This window comes from Acanthochromis polyacanthus, chromosome 11, assembly GCF_021347895.1.
Source record: "Acanthochromis polyacanthus isolate Apoly-LR-REF ecotype Palm Island chromosome 11, KAUST_Apoly_ChrSc, whole genome shotgun sequence".
NCBI lineage: Eukaryota > Metazoa > Chordata > Actinopteri > Pomacentridae > Acanthochromis > Acanthochromis polyacanthus.
In genome coordinates this window covers 40682812-40706134 of record NC_067123.1, presented here as the reverse complement: position 1 = coordinate 40706134, position 23323 = coordinate 40682812, and the positions used below count along the sequence as shown (strand labels likewise).

The 23323-nt window shown below is 41.7% G+C and overlaps 2 protein-coding genes across 2 annotated transcripts; both read left to right on the top strand.

Annotated features, from left to right (window-relative positions):
- The first annotated feature begins 735 nt into the window (after positions 1–735).
- psmb4 (proteasome 20S subunit beta 4) lies at positions 736–6190 on the top strand. The gene is made up of 8 exons (XM_022193865.2): positions 736–903; positions 2114–2240; positions 2318–2397; positions 2476–2622; positions 3690–3771; positions 4641–4757; positions 4991–5079; positions 6045–6190. The coding sequence occupies exons 1-8, from the start codon at positions 776–778 to the stop codon at positions 6055–6057; spliced, it is 783 nt and encodes a 260-aa protein (XP_022049557.1). The 5' UTR covers positions 736–775; the 3' UTR covers positions 6058–6190.
- A 111-nt stretch (positions 6191–6301) lies between these two features.
- Positions 6302–18695, top strand: rfx5 (regulatory factor X, 5). Its single transcript, XM_022193866.2, has 11 exons — positions 6302–7013; positions 10255–10409; positions 11093–11126; positions 11218–11300; positions 12010–12132; positions 12526–12642; positions 12921–12999; positions 13587–13785; positions 14705–14787; positions 14854–14997; positions 16450–18695. The coding sequence occupies exons 2-11, from the start codon at positions 10288–10290 to the stop codon at positions 17584–17586; spliced, it is 2121 nt and encodes a 706-aa protein (XP_022049558.1). The 5' UTR covers positions 6302–7013; positions 10255–10287; the 3' UTR covers positions 17587–18695.
- Positions 18696–23323: the final 4628 nt, after the last annotated feature.

Sequence of the window (23323 nt, the reverse complement as noted above, 5' to 3'; positions counted from 1 at the left end):
CCTTAGTTCATGGAATATATTGATTTTGCTTATTAGTGTTAGTTTGGGGAAGTTGTAATAGAGTACAAGTACTAGCATGTATTTATTGCACATTTATGTTTATTTTGAGGAGAAATTTAGATTACTGTGTTCATCATCTCCATTCATTCATATATTGTATTCCTACTCTTATTCATTTTACTTCATCATGTTGTATATTTTGTCTCTTGTAGGCCTGCATAGTAAACTATAAGTATTTGTCAATAATTTATTGTTTCTTCCATGAAATGAATATAAAACTCTGATCTTATTTTTTTAAAGTTAGTTTGAGACTGTTGTAAGAGGTTACAAGTACTAGCATATTAATTTACTCTTTTTTGTGTATATTTAGTTTTATTTGTCCATTATTTGTATTTATTCATGTCCTTATTACTTTTTATTCATTGCAATGAATAGTTTGTCACTTTTAGACCCACACTTTTAAACGTACCACATACTGTTTTATGATCATAATGTAAAGAGTATAATCATAACTATTATAAAATGATAATTTGAATTTGCCTCTGGATTATCTATCTATCTATCTATCTATCTATCTATCTATCTATCTATCTATCTATCTATCACAGACTATATCATGTAAAGCGCTTTGGATAAAAGCGCTTTTATAAATACAACCATTTACCATTTTATATTACCTCCCACCAGCAGGTGGTGGTAACTGTCCCCGCAGTGACGCCAGCCGTCCCGTTCAGACAAGAGGAAGCCATTCCGTCGCTTCCGGCAGATATTCAACATGGAGCACAGCGGAGTGAAGCTGAATTTCTGGGAGAGCGGACCAAAACCCGGACAGTTTTACAACTTCCCCGGCGGCAGCAGCAGCAGCGGACCGGGCACAACATGCGGGCCGGTCAGACACACACTGTAAGTGAACCGTTCCGACAGAACCGGATTATTTTAACGACTAATTGTAGCTGAAGCCCCGCTGTCAGTTTCGGTTTGAGCTCCGCCGCAGTGCTGCATCATCATGGAGCTATATGCTAAGCTAACGTCTGGTTTACTTTAGTTTTACTGCTCACTGCTGACATTCTGTCACTTTTTAAATTGACTTATGTGATTAATAACATATCTTTCTCCTGGTGAAGGTGATAACGCCGTAGTTTTTTTTTTTTTTGTATTTTAACGTTTTGCTGACTAACGATTAGCTGTGTTAGCTAGCTGTGCTAATTACAAAGTGAGTTGATGAAATTCAGGAGAAGACAACAATAACGAGATCCATCAGCAGTAGTTTCAATTAACGTTACCATTTATGGATTACATATTTATTTTTCTAATTTATGTAGCATACAAAGTCACATATTTGCTGTGCCTACCTTCTAAAATATAAAGATTTCTCTGTCTCATGTGAGTATCTTTGGATTTTAAACTTATCAGAAAAAACTAGACAGCTGAAGACATTACTCTGGACTGTTAGTAACTGTTGTGTCTTTTGATACTTATTCCTGATTAAAAAATTAATTTAGAACTGAACCAATCTGTAGTCATCTGATTGTTTACACTTCAGCAGTAACAACAAAACACTGAAGGATCCATGAGGAAAAGTTCTCTTTTAAATAAACATGTAAAACATGTAAATAGACAAAGTTTTGAATCAGCGCTTTAGTTACTGTAAATTTTGGCAGTGTTTTACTTGCAGATGTACATCAGTTCCACTGTTTCCTTGATTACTAATTGGAATCGGCCCCCCCAAAAAATGAATCAGTTTCCTCCCTTTTTCTTTTTCTGTTTTTGACATTTTGTATAGAAAACAATTAATTATATAGTTGACAAAAATAATCTTGAGCTGAAAAATCAATGCTTTAAATTACGGCAGCAATGTGAGAAGCAGCTATTACATCTTTTTGAACTATACCATGAGGTTTAAGAAAGTTAAAAACTATTTAGTGGTAACCTTCAGCTTGATAATTGAGCTCATCAGAGTCCGTCCTTGTTTACTACTTCCAGAAAAGTTACATTTTGAGCATAATCATTAATTTCAGTTTTATTTATATCGGGCCATTTTGCAGGTGTCCTCTCATGGTACTGGACTGATCTTTGTTGTCTGTCTGATATAAAAATAACTGTCTTTCTGCAGTAACCCGATGGTAACCGGGACGTCGGTGCTCGGCGTGAAGTTCAACGGAGGCGTGGTCATTGCGGCGGACATGTTGGGCTCCTACGGCTCTCTGGCTCGTTTCAGGAACATTTCCCGTCTCATGAAGGTAACTGCTGCTGCTGATAGAACACCTGCTCTGCCTGTGAGTGTATGAAAAAGTTTTTAATGCATTTCTGTGAACAGGTGAACAACAGCACCATCCTCGGAGCATCAGGAGACTACGCTGACTACCAGTACCTGAAACAGATCATCGAACAGATGGTGTAAGCTGCCCGCCGAGACGCAGAACCGTTACTGATTCTACGTATTGTGGATGTATAAATACTGTGGTTCTTCTTCAGGATCGACGAGGAGCTGCTGGGCGACGGTCACAGCTACAGTCCGAAGGCCGTCCACTCCTGGCTCACCAGAGTGATGTACAACCGACGCAGCAGGATGAATCCTCTGTGGAACACGGTGGTCATCGGAGGGTTCTACAACGGGGAGAGGTGAGATTTGTCCACTATGACCCCAGTTCAGCTGTAATAATGGTTGGGAAGTTTCTAAAATTAATAAGCAGCTGTTCACAGAAAATAGTTCAGTTGGCAAGAATATAAAATACAGGCTTACATGGTAGTAATAAGAACAAGAAAATCACTGAGAGATTCCAGTACTCAGTCTGTGTAGCATATCTGATTGATGAAGTCGTTAAGAAAAGTGACCTTACACTGAGCACAGGCGTGTCCTTTATGTTCAGATACCGGATCACGTGACCTAAATATGTAGCGGGAATCGATGGGACTCAGAAACACCCCCACATACTCAAATCTTTAACAAATCTCCTTATTTGTTAAAAAATTATTAGAAATTTGTCCAGAACTTGCCCGCCCAAAAAATCCTCCTTTCCTGTTCACAATCTGTCCAAAATGAGTTAAAAATCTAGGATGGCTGAGAACGGTTCCAAAAATGACTAGAAACAATAAAAACATGTCCAAAATCACTCATAAAATAAGTGTGTTCTCTGAATGTTGTCAAAATTTGTCAAACCTGAAATATGTGCAGAAGGACTAGAAATTACTCAAATTTGTCCAGAAGCTGCTCAAAAAATTCTGTAAAATTAGTTAATGGTTTAGGATGGCTGAGAAAGGTTTAAAAAATGACTAAAAATGGGTCCAAAATGACTTCAAGCTATTATTATTCACAGTTACAGTTTTATAAACAGAGGTGGATTTGTAGTAGGATCACAATCAGCTGATGTAGTGTTCACTGGTTGTCATGGTTACAGTGATGCCGTGCTGCTATCTGACAATGATACAGAAATCTTTTACCAATCCGTGGATCCAGACTATAAGCTGCATCACTGCCAAAATGTAATCACTTGGTCCTTGAGTCATTTCTGACCGTCCCTGTAAATTTAATCTGAATCTGTTGCTCTGTTTGTGAGTGATGCTGACAGATGCTGATCGTCACATAACTCTGCCTCGTTCCCTTGTGATTTATAAATGAAGCAGCATCTCCTGCCTCTACACAGACGTGTTTTATGAGCTGTAATTAACTTGTGTGATCTCTCCTCTAGTTTCCTTGGTTACGTGGACAAGCTGGGCGTGGCCTATGAGGCTCCCACAGTGGCCACAGGCTTCGGAGCGTACCTGGCTCAGGTGAGTTTGAACTGGAAGTGTTTCTGTTTTTAAACAGGATCTAGTGTGAATAGTTTATTTGAAGAATTTTCAGTTGAAACTTGTAGAAAAGCACAGATGTCTTTTTTTAACCAGATCTGGTGCAGTTGATATATTTTGGGTGAATTTTTAAATGAGGCTGGAAGAACAGCGTGTTTTTTTTTTTTAATTTGGTTATTTCTTCCTGACAGAACCACATGATGGATTCAAGGATGATTGGAACATTGAAAATCTGATGATTCTTTGTGTTTTTACCATCTCTGGCTGATAAATGGTGTCATTTTGGTGATGATTTAAAGCAAACTCAGTGCTAAGTTTTGGTGTTCAGAGGGTTCAAGTGAATTTAGTTTCAGAATGTGAGGACAGCATGCACCACAGTTCAGTTTATACTTTAGCTCTTAAATATGAGAGAACAACTACTGAGGATGACTTCATTACCATTTAGTCCCTGTCCTGTTTTATAAAAGACACAAATCAGTAAAACAAGAATGTGTAGAATATGAACAGCTGACATTCCTCTCAGCTGAGACATTAATAATTTCAAATATTGAATTCTCAAATAAGCATAAAATTAAACTAGCAAAATAACATCACAAAAAATGCCCTAAATCAACCCTTACTGACTTCAGTCTTTTTGAAAGCGACTCAGACCTGACTGCTGTCGTTTCTCCAGCTCTGATTACAAACTGAGCTCCAGTGTCAGTCTGATCCTGAACTTACTGCAGTGATTCTTAGTCTGCTGTGTGTGATTTTAGCTCTTGATGTTTTTGTTTTTCTACTCCGTTAATTTGCCTCTGTGTCGATGGAATATGAACTGACAGAGAAAAGCTAAAGCGTGTGTTTGTGTTTAGCCTCTGATGAGGGAGGTGGTGGAGAACAAGGCAGAGATCAGCAAACAGGAAGCCCGTGACCTGGTGGACCGCTGCCTCAAAGTGCTGTACTACAGAGACGCTCGCTCCTACAACCGGGTCAGTTTATTTTACCTCTTACTGGTTTTACAAACAATTCGAGCTACGTTTGGAGAGTTCAACAGGAGCACCAAAGAAAAGAGAGGCTTTTTTTAATAGAAAGAGGGTATTTAATTTTATTTTTGTTTTGATTTTTTTCACAGGCTGAGCAATAAAATAAGAAAACTGGATCAGGAAAATCAGGTGTTTTATTTGCTCAAAATAAGTGATTTTGTTGTTGTTTTTAATTCTAGCACGAGATCGCCGTAGTAACAGAGGAAGGTGTGGAGATCATCGGTCCTTTGTCCTCTGAAACCAACTGGGACATCGCTCACCTGGTCAGGTAGGTCAGAGGAGACAGCAGACGGCGTCTTTCTGTGGTAATCTGAGCTCTTAGACGTAACCACAAACCTGAATGTATGGATCACCTGCATCTGTGATGTTGATATGATTATTTCTTTCTTAACTTGATTGTTTTAGTGCACATTATTGAATGTCTGATTAGACAGCAATAAATATAAATATGCCGGATTATAGCAACGATGCTAACTTACATCCAACGACTAAAATCCTGAAACTTTCACTCTGTCATCATGTCATTTATTCAGAATATTAAAATTAATAATATGCCCATCGTAAAATATATGTGTATAGAGATATATTTTTTCCTACCTCAGAAACTCCAGAACTCTGTTTACTTTGATCATTTTGCATATTTTTTGGTCATTTTGGACAAATTTTTTTAGTTATTTTAGACAATTGTTATTGGGAAATTTTCAGTAATTTGTGACTATTTTTGTAATTTTGGACACATTTGAATTGTTTTTAGACAATTGTTGAGTCATTTAAGACAGATTTGTGGATATTTTTTTGGTCATTTTTGAAAAGTTGTAGTTCATTTTGAACAAGTTTTGTAGTTATTTTAGATGGATTTTTGTCATTTTGGATCCATTTTTAGTCATTTTTGACAAATCCTGAGTCGTTATTGTTACATTTGGGAAATATCTGAGTAATTTTGGAAAAAATTTTGTGTCATTTTGGAAATTTTGTTGTCTTTGTGCATTTTTATGGTCATTTTGGACCATTTTTTGTTATTTTAGCCATTATTGGGAAGTGTTGAGAAATTTCTGACGTTGTCATTTTAGACAAATTTTAATTGATTTTAGACAAACACTGAGTCATTTAAGATGGATTTATGGATTTTTTGGGGGTCATTTTTGACAAGTTTTAATTTACTGGTTGGAAAACCAGATTTTCAGCTGGTAAATATAACGTCACCGTATTAACTTGTTTTTTGTCTTTCTGCAGCGGGTTTGAATGAAGACGAGCTGCAACCGTTTCTCTGCTGCATCAAAACCAACTGCTCACATGGAAATTATCTTATCCCAGTTTAGTTTCTTTCTGATTTTCTCTGTCTCTTTTGTATAATGCAAAATAAATGTGATAAATGGAAACCATGTTGTTTTTCTGGTTTTGTTTGTGCTGTGTGCATGTCTCTTCTTTTATTTCTGCTCAGTACACAACACACATCACACTTGATTTTATATATATTAACATAAAGGTATATGCTGCTTGTCCACATTTTTAATTTTACCATCTACAGATATCTGATGGTTTCTGTCAGGTTTGTCACCAGTTTCAGGCTGATCATGCCTTTCTGTCGCTGAATGCTCTTTTTATAATGAATATTTTGCTATTTTTTTAATACACAGTAACGCAGTTTTTATTCAGTTGTGCTCCACATTGACATTCTTATTTCTCACTAAAGTTTGTGATTTCACACAAGTGGAAGGAGGCAGGGAGGCTAATCTGCTGAAATTTGTCTTTAAAATAACATAAAAATTAAAACAATTTTGGATTTTTTTTCATATGTAACATAATATACACCCCTAAGATTGTAGTCTCGTTATAAGTGTCCTCTCTCCTGTAAATTTCTCCGAACTGTAAAATATTGCAACACACATGGTTCACGTCTGATTATTTAAAATAGTTTCGCTTTTACTGCGCCAACGGGCCGCTGTTGCTATCCAGATTTCGCCAGATAAATGCATCTGTTTTGTAACTGGGCAGACCAGGAAAACGCGTCCAATCAGATTAATCCCTGTGAGAAAAATAATTCTGCTCGACCAATAGAATTTCGCCTGCTTTTGGTATCCGGGTAGGTTTGGGAGAGGCGACCAATCAGAATAGACGTTGGCTTTGTAGTCAGGCAGACATAACAAAGTCATCCAATCACAAAAAAATCTGAAGGGGGATTTTTGCTGTATCTTGGCTCAGGTACTTTCTTTTTCTTTTTTAAAATAAATACTGAAATGTTACTTACCCAAGCGGTCATTAATTAATAGCAGAATTAATTAACTGTCATCTGGTGCTATTTAAAAATTAAAAACAGCGCGTTAAAACGTGTTTAAAGGGCGTTTCTGTGCTTGCTAGCTAACGCTATCTGATAGCGACTAGCTAAGCTAGTTAGCTAGCCAGTAATGGGTAGCGGCGGTTTGTAGCTAACCGCGCAAATGTCAGGCGAGCTAATCCTCTCTTCGGCGGGAAGGCGTTTTCTCTGTTTCTGTGCCGGTGAAACAGTCACTAAATATACTTGTAATGAATGCAGATAACGTGTCGGAGTTTCACTGCCTGTCACTGTCAGCTAACGCGGAGGGTGTGTGTGTTGTGGCTAACCTGTTAGCAGCTAACATGTAGATCCGGGTGTGTGTGTGTGTGCTAGCCTGTTAGCTCTCAGTAACATGTTGAGCGGCGTGTGTGTGTTGTGTAGTAAATGGTAGCACATGACCACCAGCGCTGCGCCCGCTGTAAACACGGCAGGCAGAGCTGACACGGAGAGCACGGCTGTAACACCAACACCTCCGGCTAACATTAGCGGGGGTTTGGGGAGGGCACGGCCGGTGGCGGGCTGGGTCTTCCTGCGCAGAAACATGCCTCCCGCTCCGGTTCTAGTAACGTTTCACCGCACCGTGACAGCCGGCATGTGTCACTACCCGGCAGCCAGCGGGCCTTTTAACCGGCTGTCAGCGCGGAACCGGGCAGAAATCTGAGCTTATCGGCAGCCCGGTGTGGTGTTGATGGAGTGGGCAGCTGTGGCCAGGCTGCGGTGTCCTATGATCCCCCGGGCTGAGGGTGTCTTTACCGCCCCAGACCTCAGCTACATGACCCCCCACCCCCACCGACTGGTTCAAGCTCTGATTCTCCATCGGCGCATCCATCTTTCTATTTTAAACTTTATAAGTCTATTATAATCCTCCTGGGGGCCTCTGGCATGGACCCCTGAGTGGGCACTGACATGTTCTGGTCCATGTCCACAGGATCTGTCATTTCTGCTCTGCCCATTCATTGTCTATGGAAGCAGTCCCGCAGTGCACGCTGGTCGTAATGTTGGCTGCTCTTCAGTTGCATTCTAGGTGTCTTTATGCAAGTCAGGGGTGTAACTTTAACAGTAAATGTCGTCGATCTAATGGTACGTGTCCACAGGATCTGTCATTTCAAAGCTCCCCATTGATTGTCAATGTAAGCAGCCCTGTGATGCGTTCAGGTAGCATCGCCCGCAGTGGGCTTTGAGAGATGGGTCGTCTGATAAATGGTGTCCTGTTGGTCCTGATTTTGAAGACAACGTTCCTTTTGAACTCGCTGCCAAGTTTTGGTCGTCATTTTCTAAATTTTGGTGTCCTTTTGTGCATTTTTTGTGCATTTTGGACAAATTTTGAGTCAATTTGGACACATTTTTTAGTTATTTTAGACTATTACTGGGAAATTTTGAGGAATTTCTGACTATTTTTGTCATTTTGGACAGATTGTATTTGATTTTAAGCAAACATTGAATCATGTAAGATAGATTTATGGATTTTTTTTCAGTGAAAGTTTCCTGTTCAAACCGAGCCCACAGATGGAGCATTGTTCTGAACTGGTTCTGCAGGTGTTTGTTGGAGGAAGAAGGTGTGGCCTCCTGCACCGGTTTCCTGTTGGAAAGCATCCGTTAATCTTCTGTTGTGATGCTGTCTAGGTGTGAAAACTATTCAAACAAAGCTGACAGAAGCTCTTTGGAAACTTTCTCATGTGACGTAACACTGGCTAAGGCATTTCAAATAGCTCTGCACTTAGACTGCCTTTATCTGATCAACATCTTTCTTTCTTTTGTGGAAATATTTACAGACAACTTGATGCTATGTTTCTTTTTGCAACTGTGTTTTCCTTTTCAGAGTTGCTCTCCTGTAGATTGCTCGTTGCGCTGTGCACATGTGCACGTCCACAGACTCCATGCAATTGAAATTCAGTTTTAAAACTATCAGTTTATCCACAAAAGAGCAATTAAATCAGAACAAACTGTGTTCTGTCAGACAGACTTGTAGTTTTATTTTGAATTAACATGCCTTAGTTCACATCATAATGTGAAATGAAGTCACATATTCTGCAGCCCTGGCAGCACAACTTCATTAAAGCTGTTCGAGTTGTCAATATTTCTTCATCAGCTAACAGGCAGACTGACAGAAAATCAATAGATTTGATCAATGAAAGCTTCTCGTGTAAAGATTTGCTTGAATTTTCCGGTTTTCTAAAGCAGCTTTTGCCACCTGTAAATCAGTAAATAAAAGCATTTGTCACTTTTTCAGGCTTTTTATAGACTCACAGTCAGTTATTAAAGTAGCTGTCAGTCTGGTAGATGATTAAAACTTTAAAGGTTTTCTGAGATGAATTTAAAACAGCCGCAGCAGGTTTTCTGTGTGTTTGTACTGTTAAATATCTCAACAAACGTGAACAGTTTAGGTGTTAAATCCTCTTGTAGGACTTCTTCTTAGTATTGAACTTCAGATCACATTTTGTTGCTTCTCGTGTTGCTCAGTAGGATTAGTGCTCATTAGACTTTTCTCTCTTTTATTTTCAGTTCTTTACATTTTCATGTGTTGGTTCGGTCTTTGATTTGCTTTTGTCTCCTCCATCTGATGATTGCTGTCATTATGTATTGGTTTTTTTATTCATGTTGAAATGCCCATCAATAACTCTATTGATTGCACTTTTCCGTAATACCCACTGATCACTCTTGTTTTGTACTCTTTATGTTCAGCACAGATTTGATTTGATGTTTACCAGAGAGTTTGATCTCTGCTTTCTGATACAAATTAAAGTTTTGAGCTTGATTGATTGTTTTCAGGATTCATTAATCTTTTGGTGATATTTTTCAATCTCTAGATTAATTGGTTTTTAGTATAAAACATCATAAAGCAGTGAAAAATATTAAAGTTTTGTCCAAAGCTTAAAGATCTTCATTTTACTATTAATAAGATGAAACCCCAAACCCGAGCAAAATAACTGCTGATTAATTAATTTCCTTTTGGTCTATTACTGTGAAGTTGTTGTGGCTTTAAGTAGCTCATTGTTGCTCAGTTTAAAATCTTAACTGACTGACATGATTTTTAGTTTGATTTATTCTTAACGTGGACTTAAAACAGTCTCATGATCTTTCTGTTTCCTTGCTGTTTGTACATGAATTGTTCTTCCTGTGTGTCCTCAGATGGTGGTTCTCAGCACTGGTTAGTCGGTCCAGATGTCGGAGGACCAGCGCCACCAGCGGACCGAAGCCTCCCGACGGGGAGAGGGCAGCCTGGAGGCCGGGGAGGGCGACACCGAGCCCAGCATGCTGCTGCAGAAACTCAAGAGCAACATCTCGTAAGTTCAAGCAAGAAACAGAGAAGCTCAGAGGGGACAAAGTTTCACCTTCAGCCCTCAGATTGTTCAGTTTGATGTGTTTGTATGAGGAAGGGAAACCGAACAGTTTAAAGGATAAGGTGAACAAAAAGGGAACTTTTCACCTCTGTGTGTTTTCAGATGTTTCTGCATGTGTCTAAAAAGTCGCTGGAAAAAAAGTGGGAATCAGAAATTTTCTGGGTCCTCACAGGTGTCATGAGTACTGGAGAAAAAAAATCATTTAACTGTTTACACTTTTAAACCCTCTACAGACATTTTTTCTGCACATCAGAAAGATATTCCTCCATTCTAAATGTGTTCTCCAGCATCTTGCTGTGCCGTGCTGTATTTATTTTATAGATTTTTTTTTCCTCTCAGTCTCTTTCCTGTCGTCTCCTCTGCTAAAGATTTTAGTTGTAGTTCAGCTCTTTAGATGCTGAACCTTCCAGCTGTTTCATGAAATGTAAAAACTGTTTTTCTATAGTCTACCTGTTGTTGGGGCTGCAACTGTAATAATTATTTCTGTGTTATTTCAGTAAATCTCTTGCTGAGAAGCTTTGATGCCTCTTTGTGTGAAAACGTTGGCGTTACTTCCTAAAAGTGTGACTCTCCAGACGTCTGGTCACGTCTGTCAGGTTTCTGATGGTGTGCTTTCTGTCTTGCAGTAAGAATGTTCAGACCAAAGTGGATCAGATCCTGGTAAGAACTTCTCCCTGAACTTTAAATGGAGTCTGCAGAGTTCAGTGATTTTTGCGTTCCAGGTGTGACCTGTTGTGTTCTGTTTTAACAGCAAGACGTTCAGCGTTTCTCTGACAACGACAAGTTGTACCTGTACCTCCAGCTGCCCTCTGGACCCAGCTCTGGAGACAAGAGGTCTGAGATCACGTTACTTAGTTAATGCAGCTGCATTTTACACGCCCAAAATTAAACAGCTGATTATCTTCAAACTTTACTGAGATGTCAGCTGCAGTCTACAGATATATTCAGGAATAGTCTGCACAGAGAAATGGTGGAAATGTTGCAGTTACTGTCTTCTATAAAAACTATTAAATGATGAATTAGGTTAGTGAAAAGTAGTTTATAAACTGTAACACATTAAAGTGTCTACTGTCTCTCTGTGGTTCATACTAACTTTGGACTTTCCACCTCCAGTATAGACGGACAGAGAAATGGGAATAAAACAGCAGATGATTGACTTAAAGCACCCTGTAGCTTTTTAAAATACTGGATTTATACACAGACTATTTCAAACATTTGTCTTCAGTGTAAGAATTCCTGTTCTAAATAATATGAAAGTTGGATCATCCAGCTACTGACTGACACTGAATGTGACGTTTGCTCTCTGCTGTGGTGTGAGCTCCATGCAGAATGACAGGACATGGTGACAGTGTAACGTCTGGATGTTGCTGGTGTTTTCTCCACTTCCTGTGCAGGACATTCTTGGAAATATCCTGCAGTCTGCCGCTAAATATCAGTTGATCTGTGGCAGATTGTTGCACAGTACAGGCATGCACACAAAGCCTCACCAAATGTGTTCGACAGGAAGGCACTTATTGAACTGTGACTTTGTGTTTGTGCACAGTGGCGGCGACTCCAGCTCTTTCAACACAGCCGACCAGCTTCACACCTGTAACTGGATCCGCAGCCACCTGGAGGAGCATTCAGACACCTGCCTGCCCAAACAGGACGTCTACGAGACATACAAGTTAGAGAACGCACACTTCACCCCTTAAAGCTGTGCCATGGACACCACAGCAGTTCCCTCTTTAGAGTAACATGGAGCAGTCGGGCCACTTGCAGTCCATTCGTGTTTCATATCAGTTTAAATCATGAATTTGTCCCTTATGTATGAGACTCTGCTATGTCCGTAGTGGTGTTGGCTTTGTTGACATACCGTTAGAAAGGTATGATTCTTGTGATTCATTAATGAAAACCATTTCCCGATCAAACCACCAGAGCAGGACAGGCAATAACTCTGTCTGTAGTTACACAAACTGAGGCAGCTCACCTGTGAAGGCTCATATTCACTCACTAGTTAATAACCGAACAGAGCCTAAGATCACTGACAATTAAAACTATGTGACTCTCCGTCCTCCAGGAGATACTGTGAGAACCTCCAGCATCGTCCTCTGAGCGCCGCCAACTTCGGAAAGATCATCAGAGACATTTTTCCCAACATCAAGGCGAGACGTCTCGGCGGCAGAGGACAGTCCAAATATCCTTTTACCTGCTGGACAGAATGAGTCGGCTGCTGTTTCGTTTCTTTAACTGTTTCCACACCGTTCTAAAACTGTAGCTGTAAATTCCAGAGTAGCAGAGAGATCCAGGTCTTCAACAAACGTACATTCTGAAGCACATTTTAAAGACATTTAACAAGCGAATGACAACTATATGACGTTAGAAATAGATTTAGAGAATAGTTTTATGTTAAAATATAAACAGAATGAGTGTGGTTCAGACTGAGTCCTGGCTGACTCCCTAACCCGATCATACGTACTGCTACAGCGGCATCAGGAGGAAGACGGTTCTCAACATGCCTCTGCTGCCCAACCTGGACCTGAAGAACGACCCGGTAAGCACCCAGTACTGCAGTACCACTGTGTACTACTACACCCAGTACTGCAGTACCACTGTGTACTACTACACCCAGTACTGCAGTACCACTGTGTACTACTACACCCAGTACTCAGTCATATCAGAACATTTAAAGCTGTTACACTGTATTTATATTCACTGCACAGTTTATTTATTCATGTATGTCTTTTCTAGATCCTCTTTCAGATGTGAGTCATTAATCAATTAACTAATTTTGTCTGTAAAATATCAGAAAATCGTCCATTTATCAGTTTACAAAAGTTTGTTATTTTTATGACAAAGGAAATCTTCACATTTAAGAAGCTGGAACCAACAGTGTTTTTGCACTTTTTAAAGAAAGACTTTTACTTATTTTTGTATTTAGGTATTAAGTGGTGGAATTGATGTATCTTCAAGATCTGAATGAATGACTAAATAAGTTTATTAAAGTCTGAGGCAGCAGAGAATAAGTTCCCTAAAACCTGCGCTGAGTGAAAGCAGCAAACAGGAACCTGATTCCACTTGTGAGGAACATACGTGTTCAGCATCACTCATGTCAGACGGTTTGTTCCCTTTCATCTCCAGGCGGAGCTCACTGAACTGGTCCAGACCTACAAACAGGAAGTGACGGAGGCGGCGTGCGAGCTGATCTGTGATTGGGCGCAGAAGATCCTGAAGCGCTCGTTCGACACGGTGGTGGAGATCGCTCGTTACCTGATCCAGGAGCACATCGTCAACCCTCGCTGCAGCCAGGCCGAGCTGGTGACCTCCGCAGCGCTCGCAGGTCTGTTAGATTTACGGACGCACCCATCGGCTTTGTTTGGGGTTTCACCAGTTCTGACTTATGTTGAAAATCCACTGACAGAGATCAGTAGGATCTGAACTCCGACATAAGTGGAGGACCACCTGTATCTGCAGGCGAACCAACATCCTAAAAGAAGCAACAGGCAGAACAAAGTCAGTGAAACCGGAGGCAGAGATTTGTTCACCTGAAGTGTTTCCAGGCAACCGTACGCTCAAGTAATCATGTTATCAATGAGTAAATCTGTAGAGAGACTGTGGTCAAAGTAATTCACCCAAGAAGGACACATTTCATGAAGAGGAGACATTTTTTGGAGAATTGAACATATTTTTTAATCAGGAAGTTTTCTTTTAATTGTCTGACATTTATTTTTAAAGTGAGGATGTCTTTTTGCAAAGTTTTGGAACAGTAGGACATCTTCTCTAAAGAAGGAACACGTTTTGGTAGGTGAGGACATAATTTGTACAGTAAAGACATAATATTGGAAGAACATATCTTGTAAAAAGAGGACATTATTTTGGACAGAACTACTTTCTGTAAAGTTAAGACATAATTTGTGAAGAGGGGAAATATTTTTGGCAAGTTAGGTTATATTTTGTCAAGATGGGACATGTTTTTTCAAAGTTAAAACATGTTTTTTCAAAGTTAGAGCATATCTTATAGAAAGAGGACATCTTTTTACAAAGTTAGGATATATTCAGAAAATGAAGATGTAGTTTGTAAAGAGGGGACTTGTTTTTTTAAACATGAAGTCTTTTTTTTTTTAAATGAGTACATATTTTGTCAGGTGAGAACATATCTTTAGATTTTCTGGCTGAAGTCAGGGTAACTGTGACGCCAACAGATGCCTCTTCTGTTTGTTTAGAGACTTACGCCTGTTGTTGTTTGTTTCTGTGTGCAGGAGGTCCGGCTAAAACCCACAAAGTCATCAAGAAGACTCCTGTGATCTCCAAAGCTGACGGTGACGGAGCTGCAGATCAGAAGGTGAGTTTCTGAGCGTTGATCTCTGATCTCTGGGTTCTGCTGCTCACCGCTTCTGTCTCTGTGCAGAAGGAAGCAGGAGATTCTTCCTCCTCGTCCTCGGTGAAGCCGCCTGGAGACAAATCTGCTGGAGCAGCCAAACCTTCCTCTCTGGACGCTGCACCTCCATCCTCCTCCTCCTCCTCCTCCTCTTCCTCGTCTCTGCGTCCTGCGGTAGGTCGACATTTCTATGTTACTTTACTTTACATAGCTGCTGAGGTGACTTCTGCTTTCAAAACCATGCACCAAATTTGTCCACCTTCAATTACCGGAACAAGAAGGCACTACCTGGTGGGGGGAAGACAGAATACATCCCATATACTGTCCACACTCTTATAAACGTGTGTCCAACACATGTAAGGAGAGAAAAAACACTTTATTCAGGTCCTAATCCTAATAATATACCTTTAATTTTGCCATTTTGGGGCATCTTTCTGTTGTGTTCCAATATAATTTATGTAAGAAATTTAAATAATCTAATTTTAGGCAAGAACTGTTCTAAAATATCTACTTTCACTTATTAAATATGAGGATTTGCAGTTTTGTTTGTTTTTAAAGCTGCTGTCCGGAGTTTCCGTTTGTTTTCAATCTATGTATCATTTTTTAACAAAGCTTAAATGTGTTAGTCTAGTTCGATACTATAATATAAAGTCAGTATAACGCGATATGAAAATGTATTCCTGAGCTCCGCCTTCCTCTCATAGACCCCCATGTTATTCCAAAAAGCGCCGGTCGCTGCCGACCAATCAAGTTCGAGCTTCAGCTTTGTCATGCTGTCAATCAACGGTTACGCGCACAGCAAGCAAGCCCATGCAGAGGTGGGCGAGCTACGCACTACGCAACCGCGCGCACATTTGTTTTGCTTGTGGAGGAGAGAGCATCAGGGATCAGCAACTTCCAGAAAAGTTACCAATCCCACGGCTTGTCAGGCCAAGAGACTGCAGGACGTTTTTTGACTCGGGGTGCTCGCGTCGCTCCCCGACCACGGCCTCCATAGCCCGCCTGACGGCTTCGTTTAGATGCCCGACCTCTGGAGGAAGATGTTGGGGCGTCTGGGACATACTCTTCGTCAGAGGAGTCATGCAATTCTGAACTCTAGATAGAAATAAATAAACAATGTAACACATATACACGCGTAAATGCACTAAGTTTGATAAACAACGTCATCCAGAGGGATACACGAGTGTAATCACATATTGAAACTTTACTCGTTCGTCCTAGCAGATTCATGTTATTTTGGTATTAGGACAAGTTAGACTCAATACAGCATTCTAACGTAATTCCTTTATTATTTACTAAATGTACTAAATGCAGAAGAGGGGAAAACAGCAAAACAGGCGAGATGCTGCAGCACTCCGGGCACTTCTCTCATGTACTGCACGCGTGCACAAATAAAGGGGCGAAATCAGAGGGAGGGAGGGTGGGACCAACAGTGTTCTGGGAGACGCTGCGATTCAAACTCCGGACAGCAGCTTTAATGTACATTTGATATTAGTGAAACTGATTTATACACAAAAAAATCTAACTCTGAGCTTATAATTTAACAGCTTCTGTGAGTGTTCTGACTGATCAGTCCTGATTACTGATGAACAGATCAATCAGTGATATTGATCCTTCTGTCTGCAGGTGGAGGCCTTCATAAAGCAGTTACCCAGAATCCTCCCTCGGAGCTCCCTCCCTGATAAGACCCTCTCTGTGCGCTCCTCTCCGCCCTCGTTGGCCCCCAAAGATGCTTCTGGAGTGGGAGGAGCTTCTGGACCTGGAGGTCCTGCTGCTGCCGCCGCCGCCAGCGGTGGAGGGGTTAAAGTCATCTCCATAGCAACGCTGCCCCAGCAGCAGGGCGGGCCCGTCCCGGTGATGATCCTGCCTCAGGGCTGTCTGTCCTACGACAGGGAGAAGGTGGCCCCGCCTCCTGCTCCTCCACCTCCTCAGCAGCAGCACACCCCTGCAGCCCCCACCTCCGTGGTCCAGAAGGCCCGAGGGAGCGGCAGCAAGCGCCCCCTGGAGGCCGTGACGTCAGGCGGCGGCGCTGTGGGCGGGTCCAGTGGATCTACTGCCAGCACTCCTCCGGTGAAACGGAAACGAGGACGACCGAGGAAACCTCGCCCTGAGGACTCCCTCCCTGCTCCTCCTGCTGCTCTCCCCCCTCCGCCTCCCCCCGCTGCTCCGCCCTCTCACCCTCCCATCATCACCTCCATCACCGGCGGCGTCATCCAGAAGGCCTCCTCCTCCTCCACGTCCTCCTCCTCCCAGCCGGTGCTGGAGCTGGTGCTCCAGGAGCAGCCGGGGCTGGTTCTGAGTCAGCTGCCCACAGACCCGGCCCACCGGCTGGTGGAGCACCGCGGCGTGGTGGTGCAGTGCCAGCCGGGCGGAGCGGCCGAGCCGGACCGCCACGGCAGGCCGCTGCTGCTGTTCCAGAGTCCGGGGAACCCGAGCTGGGAGCTGGCGGCGTCGGGACGGACGCCGATGGTGGAGGTGATCCAGAAAGCTCCCAGACCGAGCAACAACAACAACAACAGCAGCAGTGCTCCTCCGCCTGCAGCCCACCTCCACCCCCCCGCCCTGCCGCCGCCCACGGTGCAGGAGGACCAGGCCGAAGTGGAGATCATGCTGACGCCGGTGGAGGTGCACGTCAGCCCGCCTCCTCCTCCCCCCTCCTCTGCTGCTCCCGTCGCCTCCCCGTCCGTCTCCTCCGCCTTAACGGTGAAGATGCAGGAGGAGGAAGGAGAGAGCAGCACCTCCTCTAGCAGGGAGGGACTCTAGTGTTTTTATCAGCTTTACCTGCAGCAGACCCTCCCCCCCGCCTCTCCTTTTCTCCGTTGGTGGAAATCCCAGATTGGCGTCAGCAGAGAGCCAATCCAGGAGGATAAATGAAGCCAAAACGTCACCACGTTGTCCTTCCATCGCCATGGAAACAGACTGGATGCTGTTAAACCTGCATGTGTGTCTGTGTGTGTGTCGCCTGCAGCTCCTCACCGTCCTCCTCCTTCCTTCACTACTTCCTGCCTCGCCTCCTCCTGTCTTTGGTCGTCTGCTGCTTCGCTTCACATCAGAAAATAACACAGATAAAGAAAAGATGAAGGAAGGAGGGGAGGGGAGAGGAGGAACATGAGTCCAGTGTTGGATCAGGTGGAGTGGGTAGATCCAGTAGGTACTTACGGGTCAGAGCCTTGTGAAGGTTCTCTGTGCTAAATATGAAAAACCTCTTTAACGGAGCCCAGCGTCGCTTCACCTCCTTACAGCCAAGAAGAAACGCAGTGAAGGTGGACCGACACTCGGCTCCTCTGTTCTAAACAGCTTTGTGTTTTTATGTGTGTTGGTTTTGTGTTTCTGATGGTGTGTGAGTTCGAAAGAGAAAAATCTAAATCACTCTAAATATCATATCCTGTAAAACGAGCCATCTCCTGCAGAATTAGATTCATTCAAAGGAGACTTTATTTATTACTCTCGGCTTGTCAAAAACATTTGTTGGTCGACAACAGTAAATTGGAAATTCTAAAATTATTTTACTTGAAGTTGATCAGAGTCAGAAACACCAAATGTCGGGTCTGTTTGTCCAATCAGCAGGACTCAGGTGTCCGTTGAAATAATTATTACTCTGAGGTCTTTTTTTTATCTTTTAAAATAATTTCAGCTCTAACACTGATCACAAATTGTTATTTTTACCATTTAAATTAAGCTACTGCAGTTTGAGCTGCAGGAGGCAGAAAACTGGAGGAAAACACAGAATTTGAGTTCCCTCCTGTCACTCCTTCATCTCCCTTCTTTTCTAGACTTCATCCGAGATTTTAACTCTCAGATTCTTCCATCTAACCAGCCTTTGTTGCTTTAAATATTCTCAACTCAGGACCTTTTATTTATCACAAACAAAAGGTCTTGAGTTGAGAATATTTAAAGCAACAAAGGCTGGTTAGATGGAAGAATCTGAGTGTTAAAATCTTGGGTAAAGCCACAAATTAATGTTGACCTGTAGCTTTTTTAGGTCTAGAAAAGAAGGATGACAGGAGGAAACTTAAATTCTGTTTTTTCCTCCAGTTTTCTGCCTCCTGCAGCTTAAACTGGGGAAAACCAGAGAATTTAAGTTTCTTCCTGACGCTTTAATCAATTTTAAATATTCTCTCATGATCGGTTAAAGATCTGGCTAAAAACAAGAGTTAGATTTTAATTCTGAAAGCACATTCTGAGTCCCACAGATGTTGACACCTGGTCCTGATGATCCAAACAGACCGACAGCGTCTAAAACTCTGTCATCCATTCAGAGTTCAATCAGCCAAACCCGCTGGAAGATAAACGTGAGTTCCTCAGGAGATGGTTTGTGTTGCTGTGCTGAACCCGACCAGAGTTCATCCTTCAGCTCAGACACAAAGAGCAAAGCACCAAGTTACCGCCACGTAGCGCTAGCACACATTAACATGCAGTAAACCTCAGTGTTCGTGTAGAATTAGCTCCTGTAGCACCTCGGACAGCCTGGTAGCGGCCTCGCTGTCGCTGTGTGTCGCCATGCGCCCTTTGCACTAATTTCTGCCACCTTTTCATGATGATGCCACATCAGCAATGTGACACGACCACGCTGACGTCCATCCGCCTCGTCCTCAGATCGGTTCTTTACTCAAAACAAATCTGAAAAGTGGAAACCCAACAGTTCTTCTGCAGCAGGAGAAGCTTTAGAGTTCAAAGCAGCAATCAAGATATCAAAATAAAAGAGCCAAAATACAAACACAAGCTCTTATTTTGGAAATAAATCACTGTGTAACAGTAACAGACATCTTGAAAATGAAACTCTTTAACTTTTACCAGCTTTCAAGTTTATTTTAGTTTTTGTTTTCAGTGTCATTTATTCTGGAAGAGGTCATTTAAAAACTGCCCCTTCAGTGGAAGTTAAAGCTTAAACAGCTGATTGATTTATTGGTTGATGAGCAGGTGATCAGCACTGACAATGGATGTATAAAAAATCCATCTACTGATCCATATAGTATTAAGATTAATTAACATTACAAATAATTTGCATTGAATTGAAGTTTGTCATCACAGTTAGTAAATATTCTGATTATTTTGAGTGTTTTGTTAGAATCAAATGTTGAAAAAAGATTTTGTTATTCTGATAATTTTTTGATTATTTTGTTCCATCAATTGGTTAAAAAATAGATTTTATTATTGTGATTGTTTTTTAGGGGTTTTATTCCATCAAATGGTAAAAAATTATATATTCCGATTATCTTTTAAGTGTTTTGTTTCATCAAATGGTAAAAAGTGTGATTCCAATATTCTGCTGAAATATTTATTCATTTAAAAATGAAATAATTTGTTATCAGAATAGTTGACAACTGATTTTCTGTCGTTCAGCTAAATCAGAGCTGCAACAATTAATCAATTAATCACTGACAGAAAATGAGCCTGCAGCAGTTTACCTGAGTTACTGAATTATTAAATATGTTTTTAAGATGTAAAAAGCAAAATATTCACTCTCAAAGGAGAGAATTTGTGTTTTCATGGTCTAACATGACTGTAAATGTTGGAATTATTTTGTCAGGTTTAATCCAGATGTGTGACAGTTGTTTTTCATTGACTAAGTAATCAGTCAGTTAATCCAGAAAATATTTAGAATTAAAATACCCTCAGATAGGTTGCAGTCCTTCTAAATAACGTGGATTTAAGTGGTAGCTGAGGAGCAGCAGGAACGTCTGCTTCCTCTTCTCTGTCGGTTGCTGACGGAGGCGTTTGGTTCTCGGTCGTCATGGAAATGTCACATTGCTGAGGTTTTCTTCTTTGCCTCTGCTGAACGGCGTCCCGCTCCATGTGAGGACGCCTTCTTCATCGTTGGTGCTACAGACGGCAGGACGTGTCCTCGCTGTGTCCTCCTGTATAAAGCCCTGTCTGCTGGTGTGAATGCTGAGTGTGTGCCGTCGTTTCCCTCCGTCCTGTGACAACGAGCGCTTCAGGTCAGTTAAAGGGACGCTGAAAAATTCTGACTGTTAAAACGTTGCATGATGGGAACGTGAGCTTTAGCACAGTTTGGTCTAAAGGCTCGCCCACAATTTGTAATTAAAGGAGCACTCGTACAGCTGGAAGTGGTTTTTTATGTGAAGTGCCAAAACGTTTCCACCTGGTGGAAAAACAAAACGGAGTCCCTTTAACCGCCAAGCCTCCGCTGTTCTGTTCACACAGAACTAATGTTGCACTGTTGAATCTAAAACGAGAGGAAGTCTGTGTATGTTATGGATTTATTGTTATATGCATTGAAAACATACATTGAGTATTTATGAGTGATGTAAACATTCTGCTTTATGCTTGCATTCGGCAAGAAGCTGACCGGCCGCGTCGGCTTTATTTTTATGGCAGACATTTGGTCAAAATAATAATAATCCTTGTTTAAAGAGATGAGCAGAGAGTTTAGCAGTATAAATAAAATACGTTGTGTTATATTAACGTCGCAGTAACTGGAGTGGAGAGACGAGCTGGTTGAAGCAACATTTCACTTTGTTGGGTGTTTTTATTTACAGCAGCCAGAAGGAGGTGTTTACTGAGTCCAGTGGCTTTAATCAGACCCCCAAAACTTAGAGACTGTACCTTAAATGTGCAGAAAATCCACTGTTAATTTCAATCCAGCAGCCAAACGGGATCTAAATGTTTGTCAAGGTTGAGGACTTGGACTTTACTGGGTCTTGATGTGACTTTAGGAATTGATTTAAAACTTGTTTTTAACTTGACTTGTTGCTTCTGACATTGGAAAAGTTGTTGAAGTTCCTGTTAGACGACACAACTGGTTAAACTTGGACTCAGTCTGGAACCTGCTGGTGTTGACTTGGGACTTGTTGGTCTTGATTCCAGCATAACTCCAACTTTGTTAGTCTTAGCTTGAGACTTGGTGATTGGCTTGTTGTTCGGACTGTTTAAAGATTTGACAATCTCTGTTTGAACTTGACTCTGGACTTGTTGGTCTTGACTGATGAAAGGACCGGATTTTGGTCGTCTTAAACTGGTACTTGTTGGTCCTAACTTAGGACTTTGGTGGTCCTGACCTTGTAGTTAGTGATCATGACTCAGAACTGTGCGATGCTGACTCAATAGTTGGTAGTCTGGACTGAAAACAAAGACCCTAAAGCAACTCTCTGGACAACGTTTCCTGCCAGGTTGTCCAACAAGTTGCTGTGACTCAACATCGTTCTCATGATTTTGGGACAAATTCCAGATGTTCTTATTTTGGTTAGAAGGTGCAGTGATGTCTGACACCGGTACAGGAACTCAGACTAGATGATACTGGATTCAGATCTGATCTGAGACCTGGACTCAAAGTGAAATGTTGCTTTTGGGGGTCTACAGTTTACGTATAAATATCAGATAGCTGTTTGCCCCCGTAGGATCTGCTGGATTAAACTGGACTAAACTGGTCAAACTGAAACTAGAAGGAGTTTGAAAATGGTTCGGTTGGATTTGGGTGTTATGAGGACTCACTTTGGACCATCTGCAATGTTCCCTGTGGACAAAGGTTTAAAAAAGACTTTTGTGGACATGGAACCCGGTTTTACCCAGTTTTTCTTTGTAACTGGGTGTACTGGGCCTTCTGGACGTCGACAGCTGCCTTTAGTTGTAGAAATATTTGGAAGGAGAAGATCTGATAAAGATCCACGAAGACTCGTAGGTGTGGAGTCTCGTTCAGAAACTGGAAGAATCTGCAAGTTCAGGATTGTTTTTTAAGTCATGTTTGCGGAATGGTTCATAGCAAGTTATTGATGGAGACTGGGCTCCAGTTTGAAGCTAAACTGGTTTAACTGGGCCAGTAAAACATGGAGAGTTCCTTCAGGATGCTGTGATCTTTTAGAGGATTGATCTGATCGCAGTAACTGGATGTGTGCAGTGAAGTTACTGAAGGAGTTTGGAAACTGGTTTGTCTCAGCGTGTTTTAGTTGTAACTTTCGCCTGAATGGATAAATCCTTAAGAAACTGAAAGATTCACTGCGTTGCTGTAAACTCCAGTTTTGCTCGGTTCGTTGCTAAACTGGAACAACTGGATGTGGATTCTCAGTTGTTTGAACACTTGGAAGAAGCCTGAACAGTCGGCAGCTCTCTGAAGGTCAAGATCCAGAAGAACAGGAAGTGAGATGAAGACTCAGATCTGTTGAACCGACTGGCAGAACCTGATGTCTGGAGTTTCCTGTAGAACCTCTTAAAAACATCAGGACAAATCAACAGAACTTTGACAGTTAAGACCTAAAAAATGATTTAGAACAAGTCAGTGAATGCAATAAAACTTCCACTTTGGTCCACTTTGGCCCAGTTTGGTCCAGTCCAGCCCAGCATGGTGAACTGGATATCGAGGTTGAGGTGTTTGTGTGAATCTTTCACTGTGGAGCCACGGTGCTCAAACAAACAAACAGAAACGGGTCAGATAATCAAAGATAAAGGATCGAGATTCGGGTAGCGGTGAGTCGACCTGACGGATCAGACTCCAGGACACAACGTTCTCTGATGTCACTTCCTGTCACGGATCTGTTTAAAGGTG